This window comes from Heliangelus exortis, chromosome 4, assembly GCF_036169615.1.
Source record: "Heliangelus exortis chromosome 4, bHelExo1.hap1, whole genome shotgun sequence".
Classification (NCBI taxonomy): Eukaryota; Metazoa; Chordata; class Aves; order Apodiformes; family Trochilidae; genus Heliangelus; species Heliangelus exortis.
Genome location: NC_092425.1, coordinates 16,259,869 through 16,278,678, shown reverse-complemented (window position 1 = coordinate 16,278,678; position 18,810 = coordinate 16,259,869). Strand labels below are relative to the sequence as shown.

The window sequence follows — 18,810 nt, the reverse complement described above, 5'->3', positions numbered from 1 at the left end:
CTTTCCATAGTACAATCTCAATTGTTATAACAACAGTAAATAATATACTGTCAAAGAGAATGATATACATTTAGATTTAAAAATGGCTTGGACGGTAATTCTGACAGAATCCTGCTGTTCTAAAATAAGAATTACTTTATTTCGAAGAAGAACATCAGTGTAGTGTCACTTGAGCTAAAGAAATACTAGCAAAAGCCTTAAACCAACCAACACATTGGACTACATAATGTTTTGACTCACTTCAATTCAACAACTCTTCTTTTTATGACAAAGAGATTTAACCATCTTTTAACCATTTCAGAGCCTGCTACTGAAGTTAATCATACACTTCAATAAAGGAATAGACAGCTTGTGCCAGGTATCTGAACCTGAGATAAGCCTAGACACACAGAGTAAGTTATCTTTTAAAATATAAAATATTTAAAATCATGCAATACTAGAGGATAATTACCTATGGCAATAGTTAAATCTCTTCTTAGAGCAAAGCCCACTAGTCTCTGAGATTCTTTTGACATAATAACAGGAAAACCATTATAGCTGGTTTCAGTGATCAAGTTCTCTATGTCTTCAACTGTCATATTGTCCTGTGTCAGAACTGCTAAAGGAGGATCGCTTCTTCGAGGTCTCATAACATCAGCAGCCAGTGTTGTGTGAGTAAATTCTTCTTTTGCATCCAAGAAAGGATATCCATTCAGTCGGATGTGTGCCTCATAAATGCCTTCCCTACCAAAGGCATCTCCTACCCACTTACTGGTCATGACTGCAGCCATTAGAGGCACAATATATTCCAGCCCTCCTGTTAGCTCAAAGACAATAACTACCAGGGACACAGTCATCCGTGTCACGCCACCTGCAAGAAAAATGGTAGTCAGTAACATTCTAGTATCAGATAAAAATTAATTTTGAATTTCCTATCTTCCTGTTGAGGACTACAAACATAACTTTGCCACTAAAGGCCATCTGACCAACATCATTCTGTATAAAACAAAAATAAGCAGGAAGGAAAAATATACACAAAACTTTCAGAAGCAAGCTTTAGGAAAAATTCCTAGAAAGTCAGAGAATTTGAAAAATACGTGCAGTTCTTCCATGTAAACTAAGAATAAAACTCATCCTACACGTAAATTAAAAATACTGAGAAATGCAAGCAATTCCAGTATCATAAGCATATTAAAAAAATGGAATTAATACAGGGAAGGCAGAAGTAGCAATTCAACATCTATACTGTCCAAAGGATTAGGAATTTTATGCTGTTGCAGAATTGTAGAAGTTAATGAGAATTCTGAGCAGATGAAATATCTTTCTGGGAAAATGGAAGAAGACAGGGATTATATTTCATTTTGGTTATCACCAAAGAATGGTTAGCACCATTTTTTTCTGCAAGGTTTCTGATGTTGTATGTTCATTCAATAAAGAATACAATGTTTCTTTCAATGCATTCAAAAGTGATTAGAGTTGATCTATTAAAACCAAAACAACCTCTTTAAAGCAAAAAAAAAAATTTGTACCACTACTTTACTTGGTCGCTCAAATGCACATTTCCTTAAAGAAAAGGTCTACTTTTAAGTTTAGGTCAGCTTTTAAGTTTAATTTCTAAGACAATGAAGTTATGAGCTAGGACAAGAAAAGGCTTTTTAGAAACTCCTGGTTTAGCTGCCCAACTTAAGCCTCCTTCCATGAATCTGATTATCAACAGTTTGCAAATCAAACTTGTTTAAAATATCTCAAGATGTCTGATGATTTGAGGAGTCCATTTCTGGATGTTCTGTCTGCATTACAAATTTCAAGAAATTTTTTTGCAATTCCTGTAGACAAAGAAGCAAATCACATCCCTCCCTTGTAACACTTTCAACAGTACTTGAATCTGCAAATTTTCTACTTCATACATATCAAGAAACTGTTTTTTCTGACTGATATGAAAACTCTTGATACCAAAAAGAGAAAGCAAATGCTACTACTTAAATTCTTCTATTTCTCATCAATTTAGCTTTCACATAATCACAAGGATCTCATGTTCTCCTGTAGAGATCTAAACTTATTATTCTGAAGACAGAGAAGTCTATATAAATAAGTTCCAAAACTGCACAGGTTTCTATTTCCCTTAATTTTTAATCATTATTTTGGCAACATACAAGAAAACAGATACTTATTTACTTTGTTATATTTTAGTTACCTAAGCATGCAGCAGCACCAACCATGGCATAAAGACCAGGTGTAATACAGTCAGCTCCAACTTCACACCACTCCTTGAAAATGAACCAGTCATGATGGTAGTAAGCCAGCTGCTCCACTGCAATTCCTACAATCCTTCCTGCTATTGCTCCAATTGCCATACTAGGTATGAACAACCCAGATGGAACCTGAAACAAAAACAGAATTGCTGTCATGCTGATGGGAACATACCTGATTCATGATTTTACAGGTAGTTGGCTTGCTTCCCGAAAGAGACACAAACACTCAACTTGTCATGTTAAAACCATCTAAATTGACATTACAAGGCTAGAAAACCTTAACAATGCTACTGCTACCAATGATCAACCTGGCTTGCTGAATGCATTTTTATGAGCACTTTTGTTTATATTTTACTGTATTTAAGAGCAAATTTATCACCAACACAGGACCACAAGCTAGATTCTCAGTGCCAACAGCACAATTTTTACCATATGTCTATCAATTCTGAGCTGTGCTACTAGCCTGGAAAGCCTTGGTATTTCCCATCTCCCTTATTACTTCATGTTCCTCTGTAACATGCTTTTACTAAACAAGCTTTGTAGCAGAGTTTGAGAAGGCAGTCCTGGGGGCAAATTAGATGGCCAACTACAATAGTGATTTTTAAAAGAAGCCTTGCTTACTACATGCAGTTTTCAGTCCAAAGTTGTTTATACAGAATGCTAAATACACTAAGAGAGAAAAAGACTTGACAACTCCCTCTGCAAAAAGTAGGCAACATGGATTACTGTAGAAAAACATTCTTAGTGTAATTTTAGTTATTTAAACTGCTTTTCTGTTATTAACTAAAACCTGAAAAGGCTACACAGCCCTTTCATACCATCATGGCTTAGTAAAATATTACTTCAAGTCCTGTTTTAATCAACAGTTTCACAAGAAGTGGGAGTTCATCTGAGAAACTGCTGTTTCTTTTCTCCTCCTTAAGAAGCTCATTTCTTTCAAAAAACCATCCCAGTTTCTAAATGTCTCATTAAACTAGAAAAGCTCACTGCTTCTCCTCACAATGGTTGTCACTATGAAAATATTTTCTGTGACTACAAATAAGTAATAAAATTTTTAATTTTTTTCTAAATGCACATATACCCATCTTGTCCAAATAATTTCCCAAAAAAACCCAAAAAAAGTCACACTCCTGGTATAACACGATATGCAAGTTAATTTTTTCTACTGGGCAGCCGTGAAATTTCAGAATGGTGCCATTCCGTACTATAGAGTTTGCAATCAAATCCAATAGCTGGGGCAGAACTGTATTTAAAAAACTATTTGCATCATCATCATAATTATTAGTAGTGTTGTTACCAAGATTCATGGTCGCAAAGATTATTTCTAACACACAAACCAAGAACAAACAAAGGTAGCAAACTTTGTGTCTTGAAAGCCAGCAGCACAGTTTTTTGGGGAAAAAGTTTAAGAATCCTTCATTTCCTCCTGAATTACCTAAAATTTCAGCATTCATAGAGGTAACTATTCGATGCTATCATTTTAGTATAATACCTAAATTGTACTTTCATACCATATCTAAATCCTTTTTATCCGTTAAAATAAATTTTTTTTATCAAATGAAATTCTTTCTTGGTGAACAGTTCCATGGCACCAAAAAAGAAAAGCATTTCAGATATAAAAAGCAACTGGACAAATTTTTGAAAGTGCCTCAGACTCATCTGCTACAGCAGTATGCTACAGAAATTCACACTTCCCACAGAAATTACACACAAATTGTTTCTGATCCTTATTAATAACTACTTACAGATCCTTCTTTTCTTTCTGTCACATGTGGATAATAGATAAAATCTAACTATAATTATGATTTTACAGCTGCATTTGTTTGCATAAGCCTCTGAACCAAAAATCACAAAGAGGACCTAGTAAAAAAGCCAGCTTCTACCTTGTCTCAGCTTTCTTCTCCAGTGCATGCCAGCCTAACTCAAGTTACACTTCAGAGGAAGAAATTTATTATATGGCTCATATATCATCCTTGAAACAAGCAGGCCATCAGGATACTGCTGTAACTTGCCACTTCTTTAGTAGTGTAGTGGCACATCAGTCAGGTTCTGAGGCAAAGCTGTCATCCCACCCCATTTGTTGGACCATCACCATTTAGAAACAATTATAAGTCTACTGATAATAAGAACAATATGTGTACAGAGGCCCAAAAAAAAAAAAAAAAATCCGAACCAAAACCAAAAAACCCAAACAAGCTGCTGCCAGATCAGCATCCTGGTGATTATTGTCTGGGGCAGTAAGAGCAGCAGGTATCACCATGCCCCACAGGAAGAAGCCAAGTTACTTTGCTCACCTCACAGTAAAACAGTTCCTGTGGGGGAGGCTTATATGCCTGCAGGTAGCTACAGCTCCAGGAACTGACACCCTTAATAATGGTTTAAGTTACAAAGTTTGGGGGAGGTTTTTTTGTTTTTTATTTTTTTCCCTTTCTTTCAGAATTTTGAATTTTCTCCTCCTTTCTATATCTTCATATACTGGCTGACATTCTCACCAGCCGTTTGCTTTAAAAGCTTCTTAGAAATGTATGTAGCACAGTCTCATCCATGACAGCAGCATGATTCTATGCTAGTTGGTGAAGTGATAATTATATTCTTACAATTTCACAAAAAATAAACCTACCAAATTGCAGATGCTATAGTTATGAGGAACCAAAATCAAATTAAGTGTAACCTCTATCCTTCAGTAATCTAGTGAAGACTAATCCACAGAGTGTGATCCTGTGCTTACAATCCCATGAGAATGACCCAGATGCACACAAACACATGAATGATAAATGTTAAAATTCTTAGAAGGGCAGATTTAGAGATTTGAGGGAAATACAGTGAGTGAATACAACAGATTGGAGCAGTCATGTCATAGAACAATGGCTGAAATCTTGACCTATGGAAGACTAGCATTTAAAATATACACAATGGCTTTCTCTTACCCATCAACCAATATATGGAAAATAGCATCAAATAACGGACTGCAACATCTTCTAAAATAGCACAGCATCTACTAAAGTAGCAACAAGTGAGAAACACAACATGATACTGTTCTATCAGTTAGAGAATGACAGAATGGTTGAGGCTGGTTGTGACCACTCCACACTGTCTACCTCAACACCACAGCTCAAGCAGGGTCATCAACAACAGCAGGCTTCCCAGGTTTGCATCCAGTAACCTGTTCCAGTGTTCAGCCACCCTCACAGCAAAGAAGTGTTTCCTTATGCATGCAGTTACATGGAACAGAAATGTAGACTAAAAAGTGAAAGCCAGTTTAAACACAAATTCTGCTTAGTGAACATTCCACTATACATTTGTGTTAAGACATGGTTGATAATGCTGTAGCTGCAAAAAAAACATAAAAGGAAAGGGGCTGAGTTTGAATTCATCTGGACTCAGCTCTTGGAAATTTTAGAATCATCCTTATAGCTGAATCAGGCCCATAGAAACAGCAATCCACTCATACAGTTACTGTCCTCCACTAAATTCAGAAAATTTTTATTCAGCTGAACAAAAGACCAGTTGGAGTATAATTAAACTTAATATTATTTTCTACAATAATTCATTAGTAGTAAAAAGATCTTTCTTAAAAGGACCTACACATGCAGCAAATTCTAACGACAAAGCTGCTAGGTTTGAGAAAATTTTTTTACTGTAAGGGTGACAGAGCCCTGGAACAGGCTGCCCAGGGGGGTTGTGGAGTCTCCTTCACTGGAGACTTTCAAAACCCGCCTGGACACGTTCCTATGCGATGTACTCTAGGGGGCCCTGCTCTGGCAGGGGGGGTTGGACTAGGTGATCTTTCGAGGTCCCTTCCAACCTCTAGGATTCTATGATTCTATGATTCTATGAAATGGAAAATGAGAAGGGCAAAAATTAAATAATCACAGCAGATGATAGACACTATATTCACGCACACTTACCTTAATACCAAAGGTGAAGACTGTCATGATTATTTTAAATATGAGTGCTAAACACAATTGCCAAATAGCTGAATAGACTCCAGTGCCTGCTGGACGGTCAGGAATATCATCTACTATTTTGCTCGCATTCATATCATTTCTGTAGTCACAGAGGGAGGAAGATTCCAAAGGCCCACAGTCTGTGAAGAGCTCTTTAATAAGCTCACTGGTGTTAAGCCTTGTGTATGGATTAGGAAATGCAATGACAGCTGTTATTGCCGCAACAATAATAACTTCCAGGACAGGATACTTCCCAAACTTTGTAGATTTGCGTCGGCGGCACCATGCGATGTTTGCTCGGATGAAAAATGCCCCCCAGAGACCACCAAATACTCCCAGAAGAATAAAAGGAAGCAGTTCAAAAAGGTACCAAGGTGTGTGATATTCCACATAAAAAAGAACTAGGCGGCTATTACCAAAAGGATTGATGGACCTTAAAACAAATGCAGCTACTAAAGCAGCAAAAAATGATCTCCATAAAGTTTTCAATGGGAAATAGTAACTGACCTGCAAAAGGCAATACATGAGAATTATTAGTGATTGAATTAAAAATACTGAAATGACTGGTTCATGCATGTGTTACAGTACTGCTGCTTACATGGTTTAGGCTTAAAAAAAAAGTATTCTTACATTATCAGTATTATTTCTATCACTTGGAACACTGGCACTTTAGCCCATACTATGTATTAAAAAAGCTCTTCCACAATTCATATATGTATATATATGTATGTATAACATACGTATTCATACATGTATCAGTTTTGAAGAAAATACTAAAGCAGTATTGAAAACACCACTAGTTTAAGGTTGTTAGGAAATAATGCATAGTAATTTATGTTAGCTTCTCTCTTACTAGCATTCCTAGGAACCAGACTGTGTACTAGCTGCTCTCTCATATTTCCTGCTAACACTATTTCATCTGCATTCAACATACACTGGAAGCTTTTTGGCAGATGTGTTCTTTTTATGAAGTAATATTTAAGTATCTTAAGGAAAAAATCCCAAAACAGGGCATATAAATAATAATTAAGCTCCACGCAGCCTGATCTCAATTTAGAGTTCTGAGGTTTCTTGGAATTTTTTTTGGCAACAAAGGAATTCCTCCAAATCCCCTAATGATATAGCAAAAGTATACACAAAAGATTTTTTTTTAATATCTAAATGTTATCTAAATAACATTTTTACATAGTTTGAAAACAACTATGGAAACTAATTTAACACAACCCATTTCCTGGAAAAGAGAGTTTGGTTGCCTTTTTAATAATTAATGTATTTGATTGTACTTAGTGGCTGAAACTTTAAGAAAAGTAATGTTTAAAAACTGTTGACACTAAATTGTTAATATGGTTTCTAAGGCCTCCTTAAAAATGAAAAAAATGAGACAATTTTTTTTTTCCAAGAATACACTCCTACTGTGAAAAACTGCTGTAGCTTTATCTCTTTGTAACCTGTAATTATTAACTGACTCAGCCCTCCTTCAGAAAAATATAACTAAACAAAGTAAAGTTGACAGTCACCCAAAGAGAAGTATCTTTACTGTTTTTATCGGTAACGGCACTCTGAACTTTGAAATGTGGGTCCAAGGATAATTTCCTTCTTAGAGTCTGAAATTATTCATGCTAAAAGAGATTATTTTAATATCTATCCTTCAGTGCCATCTCTTGACATACCTCCTCCAGACTGAAAAGGACTCCACCAATTGGGGCACCAAAGGCTACAGATACTCCTGCTGCTGAGGCAGCTGACAAGACCTGGAAAAGAACAAAAGACAGGGTTTTTTGCAGTCTGCTTTAGACATGAAGAACAGAATCACATTGCAGATATCAGTTTCTTCTATGTTTCTATCAACAACATACAGACTTGCCAACAGAAAAACACCAAGTAAGTGTATCAGAATGCTCATAAGATGTGACCCGTGACCACAGCAGCCACCAACCTGGTTCTAGACTTGCAGAGATAAGGACACTACTCAAAGCCTCCCAGCAAAGAACCCAAAGGAATATATGCTTCAGTACGACACTGCTGGTATCTCATTTTTAAGAAACTGTAGTAAGTTTTCTCTGTGCTAGGTGTGTGTGTGTCAGAGAAGTACACCAATGACAAATACTATTCAAGGAACAAAAACTGAGTACAGACTACATAGCTTTTGCATCAGTCCTGGAGAACTGTGCCCAGTAGTCTTCAAAAGAAAATCTGCCAGAAGATCTGATGTTAAGGGAGAGATTAGGAAGAAATGAAGCAGCAGGTGGTCTTACAGCATCATGAATGAATTATGTTCAGTACATGAGGATGGTTATAATGTGTGCTAAGTATAACAATATTGGACAAATTCCTTACAACACTGACCCCCAGTAGTAGCCCTTACACACCTGTGGAAGAATACACAGAGAAATTTACAGAATTATTACATTTTTCTCTAACAGCTAAGCCACAGGCAAGCTAAATCAATGAAGATATACAGCTCTGAAATAGGAGATGAACCCAAATTTCCCATGTTATACAGCCTTACAGTCTCCTTCTAGAAGTAGACATTGAGCCTGAGAACTGAAGCACAGCTAGATGACACCCCTTTTATTTGACAATACAAAAATCATCTTGAATTAATAAGAATGCTAAATCTTGCTACTTTCTATGACTATATTGCTTCCATTATCATGGCTCTACTGCATTTACATGACAAGGTTTTTGTAGTGATGGGGCTGCAGAAGTAACTTCTGTGGGAAGACAAAAAGTTGCATCTATGATCAATAAAGCCAGTTCCAGCTGTCTCCAAAACAGACCTGCTGCTGCCCAAAGCTGAGCCGGTGATGCTGGTGGTGCCTCTGTGATAAGATACTTACGAAGGGGTAAAAAAACCTGCAATGGTAGTTGTGAGAGAGTAAGAAAAATACATGAGCAACGACCCTGCAGACACCAAGGTCACTGAAAAAGCAGCAGGAGAAGGTGCTCCAGTTGCCAGAGCAGAGATTCCCCTGCAGCTGGTGCTGAAAACCACAGTGAGGCAGGCTGACCCCATGAAGCTCATAGAGGACCACAGCTGAGCAAACCTCCCAGCCTGTGGGAGACCCCATTGGAGCAAATGTGCTCTGAAGGAAGGTGGAGAGCACAGCCAGAACATGCTCATGACAGGGGCCATGGCCTGTGGAGAGGAGCCCACACAGAAGCAGGTTTTCTGGCAGTAACTGCGGCCTGTGGAGAATCCAGGCTGAAGCAGCTCATTCACATGGAAAGGACTCATGATGAAGCAGTTTGTGAAGGACTGCCTCCCACTGGCAGGACCCCACACTGGAGCAGGGTAAGAGCATGGGGAAGGAGTAGAGGAGACAAAGTGTTACAAATTGATGCATCCCCCATTCCTCATCCCCTTGTGCCACTTCAGGATAGAAGAGTCAAGAGTGAAATTGAGTCTGGGAAGAAGGCACAGCTGGGGCAAGGTGCTTTTAGTTTTGTTTTTATTTCTCATTATCCTACTCTGTTATTAACTGGCAGTAATATTCTTCAAATTTAGCCTGTTTTGCCTTATATTGGTAACTGGCAAGCGATCTCCCTGTCCTTATCTTGACCTATGAGCTCTTCACCTCATTTTCTCTTGCTGCCTTTTTGAGGAAGACGGATGAAAGAGCAGCATGGTGGGCATCCATGCTAACCCACCACACTCACACTAACAACAAAAAACTGAAATACAGCAGAAACAATGTTGTTATCAACCCTTTTCCAGGAGTACTTTGTTCAGGAGTTCAAAAGTTCTCTACTGTCCTCACAGTTAGATACTCATCAATTACCAAAATGTCAAGCCAAAAACAGGGAGAATGCAAATAAAATCAAATGGTCTCTGAGGTGGGAGAAACACAAATTTACTGTGACAAAGAAACAATTTACCTTGGAGAACACTAGGGATAATACATTGTTCTTAACACAATAAATAGTATTGATAATCCAACCCTAAACACTGTCTGAGAGAACATATACAATTAAAAAAAATAATGGTGTAAATGTATGGATTTTCAGTACATTCTAGAAATGGTTTTGCTAGAACTTACCTCTCTCTTTTTAGCTTCATTTGTGCTGTACTTTGGAAAGAGGTAGGAAAAAATATTCCCACAGCAGCAGGCAACATGTACCAAGGGACCCTCTTTTCCTAAACTCAAACCTGATGCGACAGCCAAGACTAAAGTAATGGTTTTTATCATCAAAGTCCACTTCCCCAAGTAACCTCTGATGATGAAGCCACTCAAAATAGTTTTTATCTGAAAGAAAGAAAAAATACTGTTACGGTATTCTCTCTTCTTCAGAAAATTACTTTTACCATTTTAGCTGCATAACTTTATCACACTTCAAAACATGTATTGTTCTGACTGCTCCACTGAGTCCATCTGGTGGCCAGAGACTTTCCGTTAGCAACTGAGTCTTACATGCTGGACAATATTTTACAATGTTATCGATACACTTAGTAGAAACTTAATCTGAAGTAAATCATGATGCTAATTACCAAGTGAAAGTCAGAAAACTCTCAAAGGAAAAATAAACCTGCAGAACTATACTCATCTGTTGTAGCAGTAACACATTTGCACAAATTTTACTCCACTCTGTTTTCTCCTTATATTCTACCATTTCTACATAAAAATTTAAGAGTAGATTCCTTGACATAAGTATGGAAAAGATCTTTTCCACTGCAAGAGATGTGCAAAAAATATTACTTTGCCTAGCAGTATCACGTTATTAGCCTGGAAAATATGCTCATATTTAGGAAATAATATAGTTATCACAGGAAAGGACGTCTATGGATACGATATAGACAAAACACTGGACAGGTGTGTCAAGAAAGTGAAGATAAGCTAAATTTGGAACCTCATTCAGGATGAGATCTCTTCTGGAATAATGGCACAGAACTCTAGGCTGATTCAGAGGATTTGTCCTTCAATTTTCTACAGTGCGCATATATCAAGAAATACTTACAGAATGACTGGACCAGGTCATTCTGTTTATAGCAGCATACAGATATTGTAAAAAGAATTAGGTGTTGAGGATATTTCACCTTCTAATTTGTGACTGTCTGGTGGTTTGTGCTAGTTAAGGCGATTAAAGCCACTGCAACAGAAGATCAGTTGCTGTATCAAATGTCCTGTATTCTATAGGAAGGGTGTGGACTGGGGAAACTTCAGAAATCACTCTTCAGAAGTCTACTCTCTTCAGCTAAGTGCTTCCTTAAAAATCAGTCCTGGCTGAAACACACAGCTAAATCCACAAACTCCAGACATTCTCTGAAATGTGTTGCTTTTTTTTTTCTCAGCAGCAATTAGCAAAATTACATTACTTCAGTTTGAATGCTTGGATTAATGTATTTCATCAAAGTCACATGGAATTCCCTCTTGCCTTCCCATTGACCTTATAAGGCAGCAGGAATTTTCACATTCACATGAAACATCTATAACATATGCATTAATTAGACCTTACCTCAGGTATCCCTGAGCCACAGGCATAGGGAGCAAATACTTTCACTAGAGAAACTGCTAAGAAGGCAAAGCCTAAAGCCCAGAAAATGTACATTATGTAGTTCATTATATATGAACCTGGACCCTAAAAGCAAAAACAAAACAAAAAGTCAGAATATAAATTCAATGGAGAAGCAAAACCACTACTTAAAATAGCCCAGAAGTACTCTTGCTGCAAGTACAATTATGGATGCCTTTTGAGGGACTGTAATTATTACCAAGCCAAGAAAGAGAGTGTTGTTTGAAAAAGATAAAGTCACAACACGTGCACATCAGCAAAGACTGGGTTATACAAGGTAGAAGGTATTCTAATACTTCATCTTAAAAAGAAAAAATTAACATAGCACAAGTATTTTTAATATCTATTACTTGCTAAAATCTACTGAATGCTGAGTAAATTGTTTTTATTTAAAAAAATTTGTGGCACAAAATATAAAGCAAACCTATTCTTAGTTATCCGAGAACATCAGAAATTTTATTTTGTTTTTTTATGTAAAGCTATGACCACGAATAGAAAATCTTGTGTTATTAACAGTTCTATACTCTTATAGCTTCCTTAAACCTGCAACACTCCAATCCCCCTTGCAGTGCACAAAATGCACATATATCACACTATAAGCTACTAATGAATTCAAATGCTGAAAATGGGAGCAGAAACTGCAACCAAAATCCATGTTTAGCTCTTAAACGTTACAACCATTATCTTATTTCCACGTTCACCTGAACAAGACCATCTAAGAATGGGCATATACTTACTTCTGCTTGCCCAATTATTAGTTCTGCCCATGTTTTCCACTGTGGACATTTATCTCTCTCTTCAAATGTAATCTCATTTGAACCCCAACAACACTGTTCATGGTTAAACCACAAAGCACTGAGGCAAAAGCCTTCCTTTAAGTCAGTCATCCAGTCAGCAGCAATGTCAATTAATCCTGCCAGTGCCCCTGTCATAGAAACAGTACTGTATTAATATTCTGGTAAATAGGAATAACACATAGCTAAACCAGAGAACTTTGTTGTGTTTGTATTACCTTGTATAAATTGAAACTATAGAAAACCTAAAGAAATAGACATTTAAAATATTACTTATTTCTAAAAATACATCTGCTTTGCAATATACTAAGAACAGTATCTGCTGAATAGTACCTTGTATATTTATCAATTTTAATGCATCTTTTGTTTTTCTTTTTTTCTTCCTATGCCACAGTCCTGCAACACTTCACTGAAACTATGAAGACGTAAAAGAGGACTGATACATTTTTGTGAATAAAAAAACAATAGACCATCTGACAAAACTACCTTGCCGTGCCTCAGAAAACCAATGAACTATTCTACTATCTTTTGTACAAATAAGGAACACACTTGCAGAAATTGAAACCAAAAAACCTAGGAATGTTCATGGCCAGAATTTGCTCACTTTGTTGCTCAGAAACACAGTGAAGCAATTTTATATATCACCTTTGGGGGCAGAATCACAACACTGCACATTCCCACCCAAATTATCAAAACCAATTTCCAGTAATTATACAGCCCTAGTTTGTACATTCAGAGGAATATAAACATGCTATAAGCTTCGCATATAGAAATTAATTTATATGCAATTTATGAAAGTGATTATGTATATAGCTAAGTACTAATTATACAGTTACCATGCCTTTTTAACAGGCATAGTCATACTCTGCAACTAATCCAGTTTTTCTAGCATTTAATTTAAGATCTCTGTTTGAAATAATTTTTGGAAAAATTGGGCACAAAGTTTGTGATTTCCCACTCCTGTACATTTTGGTCGCTCCAAACTATTGATAGAAAGCAGCACCGCAAGACAGTGAGGCACAAACTAGCAGAGGATTTTAGCTGTAAAACTCATCCTGGAATACATTTAAAAGAAAATACAAAATTTAAGTAGAGGCCAACAAACTCTACCTGTTAAAAGCTAATATTTTCTGTGTAACAGTTGCCTCTAGAAAGGTATGACATAAAAATATAGGTAGACTTTCATCATGTATAAGCAGATGCTTAGAAGTGGGTCTACCAAAACTACACATATACCAGAGCTACTTTATGGTCCATGTTGAATAAGCTAACCATTTTGGTAAAGTTCCTAGGTAAAAAGGAAAAAAACCCAAACAAATTAATAGCAGAAAAATTACCTAGCACAATCAATCAATATGCTCTCAGAAGAAATACAATGGGAAAAAAAGCAAAATTTGACAGAAAGGGAAAACACCAATCTCAACCACAGGATCAAAGAACTTTGACAGTTTAGTAAGTGGAAGTTCAATAACTGAGAAAGCCTTCCTAAATTCACTGAGGATTTTTTTTCATTCAATTAGTAAACTGTTTCCATCAAAATGCTGAAGCCTTTTAATTAAAACAGTCAACATTTTCCTTCTGTCATGAAATTATGGTAGTAGTGTGAACCACCTCCTACCTGGGTTGGTGGACAATACAGAGATGAAAAGGACAAAGGTAAGAAAGAAATCCTCTGTTTTTTTTAACTTACCTGATGCCAAACCAGTTAGTGTGACTACTAGCCATCCTGACCATGCATCATACAAACTTTTTGTCATCTCCCATGCTGATTCTTTCTTCTTGCTGTTAATCTGCAAAGAGAAATCATTACATATGCTTTTACGTATTTCTGCAATATGAAGAGGAAAAAAACCTAAATATGACATACAAACTGCATGATGCAAAGTGCAGGCAAATATACCCTCCATAAATTACAAGCATTCTCCTTGTAGTGCTTTACATCTAAAACATGTAATTATAAAATTACTTCTTTCCTAAATCTTAAATGATTTGTGTTGAACCTTAAATAAAATGCTACTGCTCTACTTTACCAAAACTGGGTAACTACTGTATAATGCTTTTAGAAAATTATTACTAGTGACATCTAAAGCTATTTTAATGAAAAAAGAAGGAATTGGTTTTTAGCTTTATTTACTTTACTTTGTGCAGTCAGCTGAAATTTGTGCATAACTTGCTTTATAATTAAACTTTAATTATATAATTGGATCCTACTTTTACTTTTCATACTGTAAAAGGAGGGAGAAAGTATGTGCAACAAACAGAAAACAAAGCAAAATCACTAAAAAACCTAAAACCATAAAAAAGCCAAGAAATCACAGTACAAGACAATAATGATAAAATATCATATCTTATATACTATATAAATATATTTTACTGGGTTTTTTTCTACATTTGTGATATTTTCACTTTTTTTGATAAGAAAAATAGTTGTTTCTACAATAACATGTCTTTCAAAACCACCATTCCTCCTTCTTTCTTCATCTTTGACTAAATGGGCAGCCCATCTTCTATTGTTCTGGGCATATTTATAAATTTCACAATAGTTCTGTGACCATAAACTCTAACTGCCCTGTCCAACTTTTCTGGTCACAGACTTTAAAATGAGTTAACAGTTGTGAGACTTCACTCTAGATAACCTGTTTCCAGGTGTGATCTACTTTGCCAGGATTTGGTCAGGCCCAGCATTCCATCCAGTAGCATATCCACTAGACACTAACCTGCACATCTGCATTGTAAAGATGGTGGTGTGTCAAGTACTGCTTAGATATTAAATTATAAAATAAAGTATTACATGAAAAACACCTTCTTAGTTTTCATTAAAAGCCTTCAACGTAGATGCTCACGGATCCATTGTCCACAGATCTCTCTTACTTAACAAAAAGCACTAAATACTTTGTGGATACTTTGTTTTTGAAAATAGCATTAGATTATTTTTTTTAATCCTGTCAAAGTAAATCTGTGTACATATTCTAAATTCATTTCCATACAGTTAAAAATAGTGTTTCCAAAGAAGGCAGAATAAAGCTACTATGTAGTACCTGAAAGAACGTCTCTACTGAACGCTTCATAGATTTCCAGTTTGTATTTAACTGTTCCTTTCCATCAGTTAGAAATATTTTAGGAGAAATCACAACTTCAAATCTCTTCTATTTTTAAGGTAATTAATGTAAACATCCCGAAAGTTTGGCAGTAAGGTTCTAAATAGCTTATTTCCTCCTAATATGCTATTTAACAAGTCTGTTACATGACAGACAGTACCTAGCACATTACAGACTAGTAGAGCTTGAGTCCATCTCATAAAAGAACTCATTGCAGAGCACACTGATAAAATATGAAAGATCCAAATTTTGAAGATCTTCTGGACAATTCAGTAAAGAAGAGGTGAAAAGCAAGTTTTGTGACAGGAGATTGGAAAGGACACATTTACTACATACATACTGAGACTACTTTTCTGTTAAGAATATACACATTGGTGTTAGTATTTTAAATATGAGGGTTTTTACTTTCCATAATCCAAACAACTACAGCACAACATAGCAAGAGCACAATACACTCTAATCAGTCCAAAAGCAATGCACATCAGTGTTCACTTTTCTGTGCCCTAAGAAAAGGTCACATACCACATACTACCATCATAAGCAGTATTGTACTACTACAAATACATCTACACTGGAAAACAGCCTCAAATATACTAAATAAAACTTTTTAAAAAAGGCAGTCATAAAAAAATATTGTTTGAGTAAAAGGGAACTATTCTCACTACTAAATTATTGCTTCTTTTCCAGGGTATAATACTGTTGCACGGAACTACAGCTACCAACAAAACAGTGCTTTTAAATTGGAATCAAGTAGCTTCAGCTGATGTAATTAACTTACAAATTTAAACTATGCACATAAACTAACACGTGTATGTGTTACTAGATAAGACCTTAATTCCAACATCCAACAAAAATATTTTCCAAATACTGTTATTAATCTCAAATACCCGTCTATGCCTTTCTCTGTCCTTGCACTTCTCTCGAACCCAGTCAATGGTATGGAAGTCATCGTATGTTCCTACTCCAGGAATTGGCTCATCCAGAAGATCAAGTAAATGTGTTGAACTGTTGATACTTCCTCCGTTTGTCATTGTATAATGAGTTCCTGTGGCAGAGGAAAGACACAAACGAATTAATTCTTCAATAAATGAAGTATTCTAATGTTCACAACACAATAGATACAACATTTCTGAATATGTAATTAAGCCACTTCCCATAATATGCATATTTTACTTCAGTTAGGTCTCTCAGTATTGCATATCACTAATTTTTTCTGTCACTCATGCACAGGTTAAGTTTGCATGTTGGAAACTTTGTATTTCCACTGGTTAAATATGAATGTACTAGTCAAACTGTTGTTCTGTGTTGTGTGCATACTCCAGAGAAGCTTCAACAAAACAAAGTGGAAAAAACTAGCAGCCAGCTAGCTAGTCAACATTTGACTTGAAGGTTATTTCAGTTTATGGACCACCAGAGGAAAACCTGAATGTAAGAAGACAAAACCAGATGAACAGATATAAACTCACAGCACTTTCAGAAGTTTCCAGCAATTTTAAAATATACATACCATTGATTACTAATCTCTAAAATCTCTAAAATTGATTACTAATCTCATAACTAAACCAAACCCAAAATATACTATCAACAGATTATCAGTGCAGCTAAAAGTTACAGAAAGCCAAGCAAATAATTTTTCTTAAAATTTTTATTTATTGATGTCAGGTAACTCGCCAAACAGTCTTGTCTTGGTTTGAGCCAGTACAGAACTAATTTTCTTTCTTGTAATTCTTTTTCAGCTAAGTTTCTTTTAAGTAGCTGCTATTGCTGAAATTAACAGCGAGTTTCTCAGTCAGTGTCTGCTTCAAAGACCGATAACGCTCCACGTTTATAGTTACAGCAAGAGAATGATGTGCAGAACCAAGGCCACTGCTTGGTTCTGAGAGATACCTTATGCTCCATAAAGGAAGAAAAGAGGTCACAACTGTGACCTTTAGAGAGGAGTGGACCAAAGAGGTGACCAAAATTGACCAAAGGGAGAATTCCATCCCACACTCATCACACTCAGAATAAATTTGAGGGATCACTGTGTCTCTCCACCCATGACTGGTGTCCTGGGAGGACTCTGTCCATCCATCAGCCTTCGCCCCATTCTGTGCAACCCTGAAGCTGCATGTTCCTGCCTCTGACCCCAGGAGCCCAGCCCAGGACCTTTCCAGGGCTGCCCTGCAGCCCTTGTGGTGATGTGAGCATTACTAGGGGACAGAGGGGAGGAACATAAGATCACTTTTGCATACATTTTTATTTATTTCATTATTTTCCTTTTCATCACTACTGTTTCATTAAAGCTGTATAGTTTATTTTCCAACCAGTATGTCTCTTGCATTTATTCTCTCTCTTTTCCCTATAGAGGAGGGGAGAGGGGTTAATAGCATCTGTCGTTCATTTAACTGGTGTCCCAGCACTAAACCATTACAAGCCCATAGTCATCAAAAGCTGGAAATATTGTATAAAGAAAATGCCTTCTGTTAATCTGTCATCACCAGCTAGGTCCTTTACAAGCAGCTTACATAGCAACATCCCCAAATTCTTTCAGTGATCAAAGTAAGAATAGCAAGAGTCATACCAAGAACCCTTCAAAGTCATCAAGGAAAAAAAAAATTTAAGCTTTCAAATGTCATCCCTTCTGTAATAGCTCAGCTTTTTTGTGTTCCTGTGGTATATGTACAGGCCCCAATTATAAGTTTCTGCTGGATGTCTGCCCACATATAGCATGGCTAATATTTGCCCCCCAAAACATATTGCTTCTGCAGCAGTAATTGCTATAAAAGGAGGATTTATAATGAGGTTAATATAGACAATAATTTAAAGAAGGATTACTCTCACTGGTTTAACTGGCAACAAAACTACTTGGCCAACAGCATATGGTGTACCACAATAATCTCTATTCTTAAAGATGTAGACCCAAGTTGGCCAAAAGTTCTATGTTTTTAAGCAGGCAGAACTCATTTCACTGGATCGACACTGTGATGGTTGGACAGGTGGGGGGTTGTTTTGAGTTGGGGGTTTCTTGAAAAAAAAGTCTTCAAAGGCCCTACTTACAAATGCTACAAAGGCTGAATTCACCAGCCCTAGCTCACATCAACAACTGATAATTAGATTTATACATAAGTAAAATGGGCTTTACCCTTTCAGTCTGTAAAGTCTGAGATGTAGCAGAAGCAGTGTGACACCTGGCACTATACTCGGACACAGTGGTTTTAGCCACCTATTGCTTGAGAAGTCTTGTTTG

At 36.5% G+C, this 18,810-nt stretch overlaps 1 protein-coding gene across 8 annotated transcripts in view; it reads right to left on the bottom strand.

The window, feature by feature from the left end:
- The window catches only part of CLCN3 (chloride voltage-gated channel 3), a 67,080-nt gene that overhangs the window by 8,611 nt on the left and 39,659 nt on the right, over positions 1-18,810 (bottom strand). For 6 of the 8 annotated variants that reach the window (XM_071743169.1, XM_071743164.1, XM_071743161.1 and 3 more), the window contains 9 exons: positions 16,469-16,626; positions 14,174-14,273; positions 12,427-12,614; positions 11,633-11,755; positions 10,219-10,425; positions 7,849-7,929; positions 6,140-6,685; positions 2,174-2,360; positions 452-850 (listed from right to left, as the gene is read on the bottom strand). In XM_071743169.1, the coding sequence (XP_071599270.1) occupies positions 452-850; positions 2,174-2,360; positions 6,140-6,685; positions 7,849-7,929; positions 10,219-10,425; positions 11,633-11,755; positions 12,427-12,614; positions 14,174-14,273; positions 16,469-16,612 (1,975 nt within the window). In that variant the 5' untranslated portion in view covers positions 16,613-16,626. The remainder of the gene's footprint in view (positions 1-451; positions 851-2,173; positions 2,361-6,139; positions 6,686-7,848; positions 7,930-10,218; positions 10,426-11,632; positions 11,756-12,426; positions 12,615-14,173; positions 14,274-16,468; positions 16,627-18,810) is intronic. The other 2 variants (XM_071743168.1, XM_071743166.1) reach the window with 1 other exon arrangement.